We start from the raw sequence: 14,054 nt of genomic DNA, 5'->3' as shown, positions 1-14,054 counted from the left end.
CCGCGTTGACGATTTCCGCATACATGGGCCGACACTTGGTAAAATCCAGGATCTGTATGTGGAAACTCTCGCCACGGCTCAAATGGAGCCTATTTTATGGTGAAGTATGCCCAACCTATGGTTTCCATGTATACATGCCATATGCGCGCGGAAGCCATCTGGGAATCCCACCCGCTTCCTGCGGTGCCCCGCCGAATCCGCTGGAAACTGTCCGGATTTGAACTGGGGCGACACTTTCCGTCGCTCAATAAATGGAGGGAAAAATGTTTTTAGGTCTAGGACGCGTTATTTTATGTGCTAAATGTTTTCCGTTTCGCGCGTTGGCGGACGGGTGCACGCGCGCGCCCGGTACGGCCATACCGCATGTCCCGGCGGCCCCGTTTTGCGCAGTTGGCAAAGCAAACGGAGCCAAAAAATCGAGCGGAGCCGCGTGGCGTCATTTTATGTGTCCTAGTAACCACTGCAAAAGACGGAACTGGGATACGGCAATTATCTTGGAGAACCCTTCACGAACAGGGCTATCTCGTCCGGAGTTCTATGGCTTTTAGGGGAAATGAGTAGGAAACGGCCCGTTTCACCACATAGTTTGTCGGAACGAGGCCATATTTGGCACGTGCGTGGGCCTTAGGATGGGAAGCAAGGCCCCGGTCGTGGATTTCCAATCCGAACCACGGGCGACGGTTTTTTCATTTTCGGGGTGCCGGAAGGGCTTTTTTTTGTGAAGCAGGTACATGGCGCGCATTTCAGTATCGCGCGGGACCTCCGCGCGGCGGTAGGATACCTCCTACGCACCACCTATCACATGCCATATGCGCGCGGAAGCCATCTGGGAATCCCACCCGCTTCCTGCGGTGCCCCGCCGAATCCCGGAAACTGTCCGGATTTGAACTGGGGCGACACTTTCCTTCGCTCAATAAATGGAGGGAAAAATGTTTTTAGGTCTAGGACGCGTTATTTTATGTGCTAAATGTTTTCCGTTTCGCGCGTTGGCGGACGGGTGCACGCGCGCGCCCGGTACGGCCATACCGCATGTCCCGGCGGCCCCGTTTTGCGCAGTTGGCAAAGCAAACGGAGCCAAAAAATCGAGCGGAGCCGCGTGGCGTCATTTTATGTGTCCTAGTAACCACTGCAAAAGACGGAACTGGGATACGGCAATTATCTTGGAGAACCCTTCACGAACAGGGCTATCTCGTCCGGAGTTCTATGGCTTTTAGGGGAAATGAGTAGGAAACGGCCCGTTTCACCACATAGTTTGTCGGAACGAGGCCATATTTGGCACGTGCGTGGGCCTTAGGATGGGAAGCAAGGCCCCGGTCGCCGATTTCCAATCCGAACCACGGGCGACGCTTTTTCCATTTCGGGGTGCGGAAGGGCTTTTTTTTGTGAAGCAGGTACATGGCGCGCATTTCAGTATCGCGCGGGACCTCCGCGCGGCGGTAGGATACCTCCTACGCACCACCTATCACATGCCATATGCGCGCGGAAGCCATCTCGGGAATCCCACCCGCTTCTGCGGTGCCCCGCCGAATCCATTGGAAACCGTCCGGATTTGAACTGGGCGACACTTTCCTTCGCTCAATAAATGGAGAGAAAAATGTTTTTAGGTCTAGGACGCGTCATTTTATGTGCTAAATGTTTTCCGTTTCGCGCGTTGGCGGACGGGTGCACGCGCGCGCCGGTACGGCCATACCGCATGTCCGGCGGCCCCGTTTTGCGCAGTTGGCAAAGCAAACGGAGCCAAAAATCGAGCGGAGCCGCGTGGCGTCATTTTATGTGTCCTAGTAACCACCGCAAAAGACGGAATCGGGATACGGCAATTATCTTGGAGAACCCTTCACGAACAGGGGCTATCTCGTCAGGAGTTCTATGGCTTTTAGGGGAAATGAGTAGGAAACGGCCCGTTTCACCACATAGTTTGTCGGAACGAGGCCATATTTGGCACGTGCGTGGGCCTTAGGATGGGAAGCAAGGCCCCGGTCGCGATTTCCAATCCGAACCACGGGCGACGGTTTTTCCATTTTCGGGTGCGGAAGGGCTTTTTTGTGAAGCGAGGTACATGGCGCGCATTTCAGTATCGCGCGGGACCTCCGCGCGGCGGTAGGATACCTCCTACGCACCACCTATCACATGCCATATGCGCGCGGAAGCCATCCGGGAATCCCACCCGCTTCTGCGGTGCCCGCCGAATCCGGCCGGAAACCGTCCGGATTTGAACCGGGCGACACTTTCCTTCGCTCAATAAATGGAGGGAAAAATGTTTTTAGGTCTAGGACGCGTTATTTTATGTGCTAAATGTTTTCCGTTTCGCGCGTTGGCGGACGGGTGCACGCGCGCCCGGTACGGCCATACCGCATGTCCGGCGGCCCCGTTTTGCGCGATTGGCAAAGCAAACGGAGCCAAAAAATCGAGCGGAGCCGCGTGGCGTCATTTTATGTGTCCTAGTAACCACTGCAAAAGACGGAACTGGGATACGGCAATTATCTTGGAGAACCCTTCACGAACAGGGCTATCTCGTCCGGAGTTCTATGGCTTTTAGGGGAAATGAGTAGGAAACGGCCCGTTTCACCACATAGTTTGTCGGAACGAGGCCATATTTGGCACGTGCGTGGGCCTTAGGATGGGAAGCAAGGCCCCGGTCGCGGATTTCCAATCCGAACCACGGGCGACGGTTTTTCCATTTTGGGGGTGCGGAAGGGCTTTTTGTGAAGCAGTGTACATGGCGCGCATTTCAGTATCGCGCGGGACCTCCGCGCGGCGGTAGGATACCTCCTACGCACCACCTATCACATGCCATATGCGCCCGGAAGCCATCTCGGGAATCCCACCCGCTTCTGCGCGGTGCCCCGCCGAATCCGCTGGAAACTGTCCGGATTTGAACTGGGGCGACACTTTCCTTCGCTCAATAAATGGAGGGAAAAATGTTTTTAGGTCTAGGACGCGTCATTTTATGTGCTAAATGTTTTCCGTTTCGCGCGTTGGCGGACGGGTGCACGCGCGCGCCCGTGCGGCCATACCGCATGTCCCGGCGGCCCCGTTTTGCGCAGTTGGCAAAGCAAACGGAGCCAAAAATCGAGCGGAGCCGCGTGGCGTCATTTTATGTGTCCTAGTAACCACTGCAAAAGGCAGGCCGGGATACGGCAATTATCTTGGAGAACCCTTCACGAACAGGGCTATCTCGTCGGAGTTCTATGGCTTTTAGGGGAAATGAGTAGGAAACGGCCCGTTTCACCACATAGTTTGTCGGAACGAGGCCATATTTGGCACGTGCGTGGGCCTTAGGATGGGAAGCAAGGCCCCGGTCGCGGATTTCCAATCCGAACCACGGGCGACGGTTTTTCCATTTTCGGGGTGCCGGAAGGGCTTTTTTTTGTGAAGCAGGTACATGGCGCGCATTTCAGTATCGCGCGGGACCTCCGCGCGGCGGTAGGATACCTCCTACGCACCACCTATCACATGCCATATGCGCGCGGAAGCCATCCGGGAATCCCACCCGCTTCTGCGGTGCCCGCCGAATCCGCCGGAAAGCGTCCGATTTGAACGGGCGACACTTTCCTTCGCTCAATAAATGGAGGGAAAAATGTTTTTAGGTCTAGGACGCGTCATTTTATGTGCTAAATGTTTTCCGTTTCGCGCGTTGGCGGACGGGTGCACGCGCGCGCCCGGTACGGCCATACCGCATGTCCCGGCGGCCCCGTTTTGCGCAGTTGGAAGAGCAAACGGAGCCAAAAATCGAGCGGAGCCGCGTGGCGTCATTTTATGTGTCCTAGTAACCACCGCAAAAGACGGAACTGGGATACGGCAATTATCTTGGAGAACCCTTCACGAACGGGGCTATCTCGTGAGGTGTTCTATGGCTTTTAGGGGAAATGAGTAGGAAACGGCCCGTTTCACCACATAGTTTGTCGAACGAGGCCATATTTGGCACGTGCGTGGGCCTTAGGATGGGAAGCAAGGCCCCGGTCGCGGATTTCCAATCCGAACCACGGGCGACGGTTTTTCCATTTTCGGGGTGCCGGAAGGGCTTTTTTTTGTGAAGCAGGTACATGGCGCGCATTTCAGTATCGCGCGGGACCTCCGCGCGGCGGTAGGATACCTCCTACGCACCACCTATCACATGCCATATGCGCGCGGAAGCCATCTGGGAATCCCACCCGCTTCCTGCGGTGCCCCGCCGAATCCGCTGGAAACAGTCCGGATTTGAACTCTCGCGACACTTTCCTTCGCTCAATAAATGGAGGGAAAAATGTTTTTAGGTCTAGGACGCGTTATTTTATGTGCTAAATGTTTTCCGTTTCGCGCGTTGGCGGACGGGTGCACGCGCGCGCCCGGTACGGCCATACCGCATGTCCCGGCGGCCCCGTTTTGCGCAGTTGGCAAAGCAAACGGAGCCAAAAAATCGAGCGGAGCCGCGTGGCGTCATTTTATGTGTCCTAGTAACCACTGCAAAAGACGGAACTGGGATACGGCAATTATCTTGGAGAACCCTTCACGAACAGGGCTATCTCGTCCGGAGTTCTATGGCTTTTAGGGGAAATGAGTAGGAAACGGCCCGTTTCACCACATAGTTTGTCGGAACGAGGCCATATTTGGCACGTGCGTGGGCCTTAGGATGGGAAGCAAGGCCCCGGTCGCGGATTTCCAATCCGAACCACGGGCGACGGTTTTTCCATTTTCGGGGTGCCGGAAGGGCTTTTTTGTGAAGGTGTACATGGCGCGCATTTCAGTATCGCGCGGGACCTCCGCGCGGCGGTAGGATACCTCCTACGCACCACCTATCACATGCCATATGCGCGCGGAAGCCATCTGGGAATCCCACCCGCTTCCTGCGGTGCCCCGCCGAATCCGCTGGAAACTGTCCGGATTTGAACTGGGGCGACACTTTCCTTCGCTCAATAAATGGAGGGAAAAATGTTTTTAGGTCTAGGACGCGTCATTTTATGTGCTAAATGTTTTCCGTTTCGCGCGTTGGCGGACGGGTGCACGCGCGCGCCCGGTACGGCCATACCGCATGTCCCGGCGGCCCCGTTTTGCGCAGTTGGCAAAGCAAACGGAGCCAAAAAATCGAGCGGAGCCGCGTGGCGTCATTTTATGTGTCCTAGTAACCACTGCAAAAGACGGAACTAGGATACAGCGGATTCGGTCAAAGGGGTAGACCGCCAGATCTAAAGGGTAGACCGCGCACTCAAGTTAATGTCGACGTGGTAAAAAAGGTAATCTGGACGTAATATAATATATACTAGTAAAAAAATTATATACTAGTAAAACAATGAAAGAAAAAAATTAAAAAAAATGAAAGAAAAAAAATTAAAAAAAATACGTTATGCCGAGGGGGGCCCTCGGGGTAACGTTGGCCCTCGGGGTATCCAAACCCTAGCCGCGGGTGGAAAACACTTGGTCGGCCGCCGCGGGTCCACTCAATGGATAAGCCGAGGGTGGCCCTCGGGGTACCGTTGGCCCTCGGCGTAGACCTCCGCGAAAATCACCTGGTCGGCCCGAGCCGCGCGTTTTCCCCAAATCCCCCACATCTTATTTTTCTCCCGCCCGAGCCGCGCGCCGCCGCCTGAGCCCCGCGCCGCCGCCGCCTGAGCCCCGCGCCGCCCCCTCCTCCCGCCGCCGCTTCCTCTGGCCCCGGACCCCTCCTCCCGTCGCCGCCTCCAGCCCGCCTCCTCGGCCCCCGCCCTTCCTCTGGTCGCCACCTCGTGCCCGCCACCGCAGCCGACGCGCGCCGCCGCCTCCTGCCCGACGCCGCCCTCCTCGCCCCACCGCCCTCCTCCTGCAGCCGCCACCTGCCGCTCCTCCCTGCCCTCCTCCCGTCCCCGTCCTCCCTGCCCTCCACCCCTCCCCATCCTCCTCGCCCCGCCGCCCTCCTCCCGTCGCCGCCCTCCTGCTCGCCCTAGCCTCCTCATCGCCCCGGCCATCCTCCCGTCGCCGCCATCCTCAGCACCCCTCCCAGTACCCGGGTATGGTAAGCAATTGGCTTTTTTTTTCATTTTTGTATTCCTTTAATTGTTGTAATAGAAATTGAAGTATTTGAAATTTGGAAATGTGTAGTTGAAATTTGGAAAGAAATAGAACTGCAAATGTGTAGTTGAAATTTGGAAAGAAATAGAACTGCAAATTGAAATTTGGAAACAAATAGAACTGCAAATTGTTGTAACAGGGACATTTGGAAAGAAATAGAAACGTGTAGTTGAAATTGAAATGCTATGTTTAATAATGTAAATAGAAATGCAAATGTGAATTTCTTCTAATAATATGTATTTGTAATAGGCCATGCCGTGACCGCCTCGTCTTGAGCACCCCGGCGTGACGATACCGGATCTTGACGCGCTTCTCGACGGTCGCCGACATCGACACTCGGTTGTTCGACTACTTCCTCTACAGCCGAGGGTGAGCAAAATTTCCAACTTCTTCTCCGCATTTTATTTATGTCACTAGATTCATTTTCCAAGTCAAGTTGCGTCACCTAGGTGTCACTTCCCGTCCTCAAGCGTTACGCGGATAAATATGCATTAGTGGTCGGCATATTTTCAACCGTAACGCTTGCGGCATTTACGGGACAGTCGGCGGATCCGTAGTTGGGTACGTTCTCCATGCTCTGCTCCGGTCCGAGTCAGGATTTCGGCAGCGCCTCACCGTTGTTCTCCGGATGCACATCCTCTTGTCTTTTTGGCGAGACGTGTATCGGGAGAGCAGCGGGGAGGTGCTGCCGAAATTTTGACTCGGACCGGGGTAGAGCATGGAGAACGTACTCAATCTACGGATCCGGCGGCTGCTAGGAGCCCACCTAGTAGAGATGTAGGTTGATGCATTCGTTTTGCCTGTTAAAAAAATTAAAATATGATGCATTTTCCTATTTGATATAAATGCTATGCTTGTCGTTTGGCTTCCAATAGAGCAGAGGATGGCTGATAATGGATGGATGTACACCGGCCGTGTTAGTGCGACTAATAAAACAGATGAGTGGATAAGGAAGACTTGGCATTTAGTGAAGGAGTTGGCGCGTGGTACAAAACAGAAGGTTCAGCCACTTTGCCCGTGCAATCGTTGCTTGAAGCATCACCGTCGTGGAAAGGATGACATGTTTAAACACCTTCTGCAATATGGGTATATGCCTCGTTACGTCACGCAGATCGACTTTGATGAGCACGAACGTGACAGAGGTGAGGTGATGCGGCAGCGGCTCAATGGCAATGAGTACGATGGGGTTAGAGACTTTCTAGATGATCTTGTCGATGCCCACATGCCAGAGTCGCCACCTTCACGGGAGGAACCGCCAGAACCGGAGGAACCTCCAGAACCGGAGGAACCAGAGCCAGCCGCGAAGGCCTTCTATGATATGATAGCCGCTGCTAAGACGCCTCTGTACGATGGCGCCGAGATTTCTCAGCTCGATGCCATCTCCCAATGTCTAGCCGACAAGACCCGGTACAACACCACCCGTGACGGCTTCGAAGCAAGTCTGAAAACAACTGGTAACATGTTGCCCAAAGGGCATTGTCTGCCTAAAAGCCTGCACGAGACGAGGCAACTCATGTCGGCGCTCAACATGGATTATCAAAGGATAGACTGTTGTCCAAAAGGCTGCGTTCTCTTCTGGAAACAGTTTGCGGAGGACAAGTACTGTCCCATTTGTAAGGCCTCTAGGTATGAAGAGGTAACGGGAAAGGATGGTCAGGTGAGGCAGTCAAAAATCGCAAAGTCGATTCTTCGGTATCTCCCATTCATAAAAAGAATCCAGCGGCTTTACTTGACTGAGGAGACCGCCAAACAGATGACGTGGCACAAGATGGGGACTCGAATAAAGGACAATCAGGGCCGGGCGAAGATGGGACATCCATCTGATGGCAATGCATGGAAGAACTTTGATAGAAAATACCCCCAAAGGGCAGCAGATGCTCGGAATGTCAGAATTGCAATAGCTACAGATGGCTTCAATCCATATGGTATGTCGACTGCCAATTACAGTTGCTGGCCCGTGTTTGTAATTCCGCTCAATCTCCCTCCCGGAGTCCTAATGACGAGGAAGACCATGTTTCTGTCGCTGATCATTCCAGGGCCCGATTACCCGGGGAAGAACTTGAGTGTCTACATGCAGCCAATTGTGGATGATTTGAACCACTCTTGGCACCACGGGACGTTGACGTACGACCGAGCATCGAAGACAAACTTCTACATGAAAGTTTGGTTGCAGTATACCATGCATGACATGCCCGGGTACGCCCTAACATGCGGTTGGTGTACAGCTGGTAAATGGCCATGCCCAGTGTGCAGGCATCGACTTGAGTTCCTTTGGCTAAATAAGGGTCGCAAGTATGTTGCGTTTGACACGAATCGGCAGTACCTCAAACGGAGGCATCCGTTCAGAGAAGACAAAAAGAACTTCAAGAAAGGCAAAGTTGTGCATGAAGTAACAGAGGTGCCAAAGTTCGATGGTATAGCTGTTGATGCCGAGCTACGTGCTCTCGTGCCAGCGGCATCGGAATCTGGCCATCAATTTGAGGGATATGGTGTAACGCACAACTGGACTCACGAGGCAGCCTTAACGAAGCTCGAGTATTACAAGGACCTCGAACTTCCCCATAACATCGATGTGATGCACACCGTAAAGAATGTCGCGGAGTCCTTATTTCACACGTGCCTAAACATTCCCGGGAAGTCAAAGGATAATGTCAAGGCTAGAGTCGATGTTGAGAAGCTCTGTGATAGGAAGAAATTACACATGCAACGTCCTACTGGCCGTCAAAAGAATTGGTTCAAGCCGCACGCCGACTTCTGCCTTGATTCCATCCAAAAGAAGGAGGCATTCAAGTGGCTAAAATACGTCGTGATGTTCCCTGATGGTTATTGTTCGAATATGAGCAAGGGAGTCAATCTTTCGACGGGAAAAGTCACCGGGCTCAAGAGTCACGACTATCATATATGGATTGAGCGGCTGATGCCGGTGATGCTTCGAGGGTATCTCCCGAGAAAATATGGCGAGTGCTCGCGAGTTGAGCCATTTCTTCCGCACGCTCTGTGCTAAGCAGATATGTCCTAAGGTTATTGAGAAGCTGCAAGTTCAAGTGCCGGAGTTGCTATGCAATTTGGAGATGATCTTTCCGCCAGGCTTCTTTACTCCGATGGCACATCTCATTGTGCACCTCGCAAACGAGGCACTATTGGGTGGCCCAGTGCAGTTTCGGTGGCAGTTTTGTATTGAGAGAGAGTTCAAGTATATTCGGAAGATAACTGGAAACAAAGCCAAGATTGAAGCATGCATAGCTGAGGCAACGTGCCTTCGGGAGATGGCAGATGCCGCAACAACGTACTATCTGATGAAGTTCCCACTCTGCATAACCCGGTCTCTCGTTACAATGTCGACGTGCCCATGAATGACCCCAAGCTTCAACTATTCCAATGTCCCGGTGGCAAGGCTGGTAAAGGACAAAAATATAGATTGGAGAGGGAAGAGAAGGATTGCATAATGCTCTATGTGCTTATGAACATGAAGGAAGTGGTGGGGGGGGACGACGACGATGGCGGTCACGATTTCATTAGGTAACATGGTGTAATGCTTATTGTATCTAGTTTCGATCACCTACACTCAACTCGGTCTAATGCTTATTGTATCCTTTCAGCGAATTCACGGATGAACAGTGGTGGCTTCCGCGCGATCCCACGGGCGCGGAGTTGGAGACTCTACTGAAAGAGGGTGCTCCCGAAGTAAAAATAAACTTTGTGTCTTGGTTCATGAAAAAAGTAATGTCTAAGCTGTCCCTCTTACCTACCAATATGTGACTTGTCCCTGTTATTCCACGTAACTAATGCACAAAACAAATTTGAACCGTGCTTGTAGGGAGCTGATGCAAACGTTGAGATGACAGATGAGTTGAGATGTGTTTCCCAAGGTTGTAACCGTGACGTCATGAAGTATGAGAAGTATGACGTGAATGGGTTTCGATTCCATACAGAGACACACCAGAAGGGCCGGGCGAATCCAAAAACGATAAATACTGGTGTCTTCACTAAAGGATCCGATACCTTTGATTACTACGGGAGGTTAGAGAATGTATACGAGCTGACCTTCAACCGTACAAACAAACAACTCAATCTCGTTGTGTTCAAGTGTCATTGGTTCGACCCAAGAGGTGGACAGAGAATTACCAAGTCCATTGGGTTAGTTGAAGTTAAGCCTTCCACCACCTATACCGGAGCCGATGTCTATATTGTTGCTCACCAAGCCAAGCAAGTTTATTATTTGCCGTACCCATGCCAGAAAGCGGCCCTCAACGGCTGGGAAGTCGTGTTCCAGGTATCGCCACATGGTAACCTACCGATTCCCTCCGAGGACGATTACAACAACATTGACCCTGTAACATACGAGGGAATTTTCTATCAAGAGGAAGAGCACTTCGGGCACTTTGAGTTAGAATGTGTTCTTGAAGAGGACCTCAGAAACGATGCAGAAACTCGTGGTGAGTCAGTGGTGGATCTAAAGGACATAGATATGCTCGAGAAGTTACAAGTGGAAGATGATAGCGATGATGAGCCTCCACCCGTCTATCAAAATCCAACTTACTACTCAAAAGATAGTGATAGTGATAGTGGCAATGAGAAACAAAATGAGATTGACGATGAGATTGATGACGGCTGGTGAGGGTCTTTTATGTGTTTATATTTCAACATGCTTCTTATTTGTTTAGTATCTTTATGCTTAGTATTTATATTTTTTTCAACATGCTTCTTTATTGTTTAGTATCTTTATGCTTAGTATTTATATATTTTTGAACATGCTTCTTAATTGTTTAGTGTCTTTATGCTTACTATTTATATATTTTTCAACATGCTTCTTAATTGTTTTCTCTTTCTCAATGCAGGTGATTGAACAATATGAGCGGCGGCAAGGAGGACTCGTCGACCGTGCTTAAGAAGATGCAACAGCGCAAGGCCAATGTTAGAAGGAGTGAGAGGGCACCGCGTCGCAATCCGCGTTACGAGGACGGCGCGGGAGGAGGAGGAGGAGGAGGACGAGGACGAGGACGGGGACGAGGTGGTGGAGCTGGAGGTGGCTTGGGAGGAGGTGGAGGTGGAGGTGGAGGTGGAGGTGGAGGTGGCTGGGGAGTACCGGACTTTGAGCCACCACCCTCGGCTTCAGGCGACGTTGCTTCCGGGTTCTTTTTGGAGGGGCCGTCTACAGAGGAGGCGGAGACGGAGTCTAGAGCCGAGGGGGACTCTAGCCGCGGGTTTGAGACTCCGGAGGAGGATGGGCGGCCGAAGCCACTGAAGATTCGTGGGGAAGCGAGAGTCCCCGACGAGAGGAAGGAGCCTAAGACCCATGAGGCGAAGACCCTTATTATTCCTGCTGGCCCTGAGTAAGTGTACTAATTTGGCAATTTCGATTTTCATGTACTAATGTTTGATTTTCATGTGCTAATGTTTGATTTTCATGTGCAGCAATTGGACATTTCCTCCGGGGGTCAAGGCGCGCCAGCCTAGCAGCATGATTGGAGCTTTGCTTAGGAAGTTCTGGCCGGGCAAGTACTATCCCCTCGGCACTGTCCCAGCTGGCGAGAAGAAGCTAGCCACTACTTGGACGGACTACGAGAGTGCCCCTGGCGTAGGCTTCCCGACGGCTGCTGAGGCCGTGATGAGAAAGTTTTGGGTAAGACATATTTTCTCGAGCTTCGTTCATATTTGATGACCCCAATGTTCTAACTCATGACTCTCACAATTGTTTTTTTGCATGATTGAAGTGTTTTTATCGTGTGGCGCCCGAGGTTGAGGAGACGGCCGCGAACAGGACTTTGCGGGCGACTTGTGAGAGGTTGACACCGCAGGTGTGGTACAACCAAAGGATCACGTCCGCGGGTCACTTCTGGGCACAGAGAGGCGAGAGGGTCCAGAAGCCGGACATTGTCGGTAAGAATGCTAAGGCCGAGTACGAGATGACGGTGGAGGACTACATGTCGGTGAGTAAAATGTCAATGAGATTCTACATTGCTACTAAGTTGCGATTGCATTAGATTGAGTTGAGTATTGCATTTTCAGGTTATCCCCGATTGGGCCGAGCCGCATGCCGAGGCATGGGAGGAGATGGTTAGGACGAGGTGGCTCAAGATGGACGAGGACTTTGCAGCCGTGGCGAGGCGGAACGCGGAGAACCGAGGCGACGGTGGCACACACTGTGGGGGAAACCTCAGCTACGAGCGCTACAAGGGGAAGACGGTATGTATACATTTTATTTTCCGTCAGGTTCAAAGTTGGTACTCACAACATTTCCTTTCGCGATGCAGAGGGCCGCGTTAGGACCCGAGGAGGAGATGTCTGACCTCGAGATATACAACAAGATGCGGCTTAAGAAGCCCGATCTCTCGCAGCCTCAGCCCTCGCTCCCTGAGTACTTCGGCACCTACGCCGAGGACGTCGACAACTACTGCGCGATGGTGAGGCATCGTCACCCGGAGGTGGATGACCCCATGAGCGCGGAGGTCGACGAGGAGTCGTTGGTCCTGTCGTCCGGAGGGTTGCCGCATGGCCGTCTCACCATGATGAACAAGGCCGTCAAGCATACCCTCACCACGACCTTCACGCGTCTCAAGGCGGGCCTCACCAAGGACAGCCCCCCTCTCCCGCCTCGTCGCCGGGCTAAGCAACCCGCATACGACGTAAGTTTCTCTCATTTCCATCCTCTTTCCGACTTTCGTTCATACATTGCTAAGTGCTAACGAGACATGAATTTGTGAAATTGTAGCCTGACTTCGAGGCGGCCTACGTGGCCGCTCATCAAGAATATCAGGTGGCCTTCAACCAGCACCAGCAGCAGTTCTTGGAGTACATGGCATATATACATGTAAGTTCCAACCTTTGTTTTCGCAAATGATGACAAGTCCCACTTTCCCCTAGTTTGATGCTTCATTTCTGCAAAGACTGACATGTAAACTATCTTGCAGGCGTCGTTTGTGGGCAATCAAACTGGACAGACAGCGGATTTAGGGCCGATGCCTCCCTTTCCGGGGCCGGCGCCAAACATGCCATCGAAGGAAAATTTCGCTGAGGAGTACTATGGGAGAACAACGGTAAGTTCTTCGCCAAACCGAATACTACGGCTTTCCTTTGCCTCGCAAATTGCTAACATCTCGGGAACATGTGTGTAGGGAACAGGATGTTCCGGAAACCAGGGTGGTGGGAGGGACATGACACCGGTTCATCATGGTGGTCCTTCTCCCGGTGCTACACCCGGTACTTCTCCCGGTACTTCTCCCGGTCCTTCTCCCGGTGGTTCTTCCGCAGCTTCTACCGGAAGGAATCGGCCCGGCCCGGTGTTTAGCGGCGACGAGCTCCTCTAGTTGTCCCATGTATCTTATCGACACTATGCCACCATGTATGCACACTATGGCACCATGTATGCACATTATGGCACTATGTATGCACTATGACACTATGTATGCACTTCATGTTATGTGTATTTGCACTTCATGCGAAGTTCCTGTGAATTTTATGTGCTTTTATTATCTGCCAAATCTGGAAAACAGCAAAAAAACCAAAAAAAATGACCAAATGGTCCAAGCTACGCCGACGGCTTCCCCCTCGGGGTAGCGTCGACATGGACCAAATGGTCCTGGCTACGCCGACGGCTTACCCCTCGGGGTAGCTTGCGCCAGGCGAGCCAGGAGATGCCACGTGGCGCGCTGTGCCGACGGGGCGGCGCTCGGCGTAGACGCTCGCCAGACGAGCCAGGAGATGCCGCGTGGCGCGCTGTGCCGACGGGGCGGCGCTCGGCGTAGACGCTCGCCAGGCGAGCCAGGAGACGCCGCGTGCGCGCTATGCCGACGGGGCGGCGCTCGGCGTAGACGCGGCGTTGATGCCACCAGGGAAGCCACAGGCACGCCACGTGGTGCGCTATGCCGACGGTGTGCCCCTCGGCGTAGCACAAACGGCCGTTAGACGGACGGCTCCGGTCACTGTGCTACGCCGAGCGCCGCTACGCCGACGGGTGGGGCCAGCCGTCGGCCCTCTGCGGCTACGCCGACGGCGACGTCTACGCCGAGGGTCGCCTCTGCTCTGCCGAGGCC

At 53.1% G+C, this 14,054-nt stretch overlaps 1 protein-coding gene across 1 annotated transcript; it reads left to right on the top strand.

Moving 5' to 3' along the window:
* The first annotated feature begins 10,872 nt into the window (after positions 1–10,872).
* On the top strand, positions 10,873–13,350 carry LOC139831481 (uncharacterized). The gene is made up of 9 exons (XM_071820767.1): positions 10,873–10,945; positions 11,063–11,354; positions 11,437–11,644; positions 11,736–11,951; positions 12,031–12,207; positions 12,276–12,647; positions 12,734–12,832; positions 12,933–13,058; positions 13,137–13,350. Exons 1-9 carry the CDS (start codon positions 10,873–10,875, stop codon positions 13,326–13,328), a joined length of 1,755 nt encoding a protein of 584 aa, XP_071676868.1. The 3' UTR covers positions 13,329–13,350.
* The last annotated feature ends 704 nt before the right edge of the window (positions 13,351–14,054 follow it).

The sequence above is a fragment of the Lolium perenne genome, chromosome 5 (assembly GCF_019359855.2).
Source record: "Lolium perenne isolate Kyuss_39 chromosome 5, Kyuss_2.0, whole genome shotgun sequence".
NCBI classification, from domain to species: Eukaryota; Viridiplantae; Streptophyta; class Magnoliopsida; order Poales; family Poaceae; genus Lolium; species Lolium perenne.
This window is presented reverse-complemented; position numbering and strand designations above follow the sequence as displayed.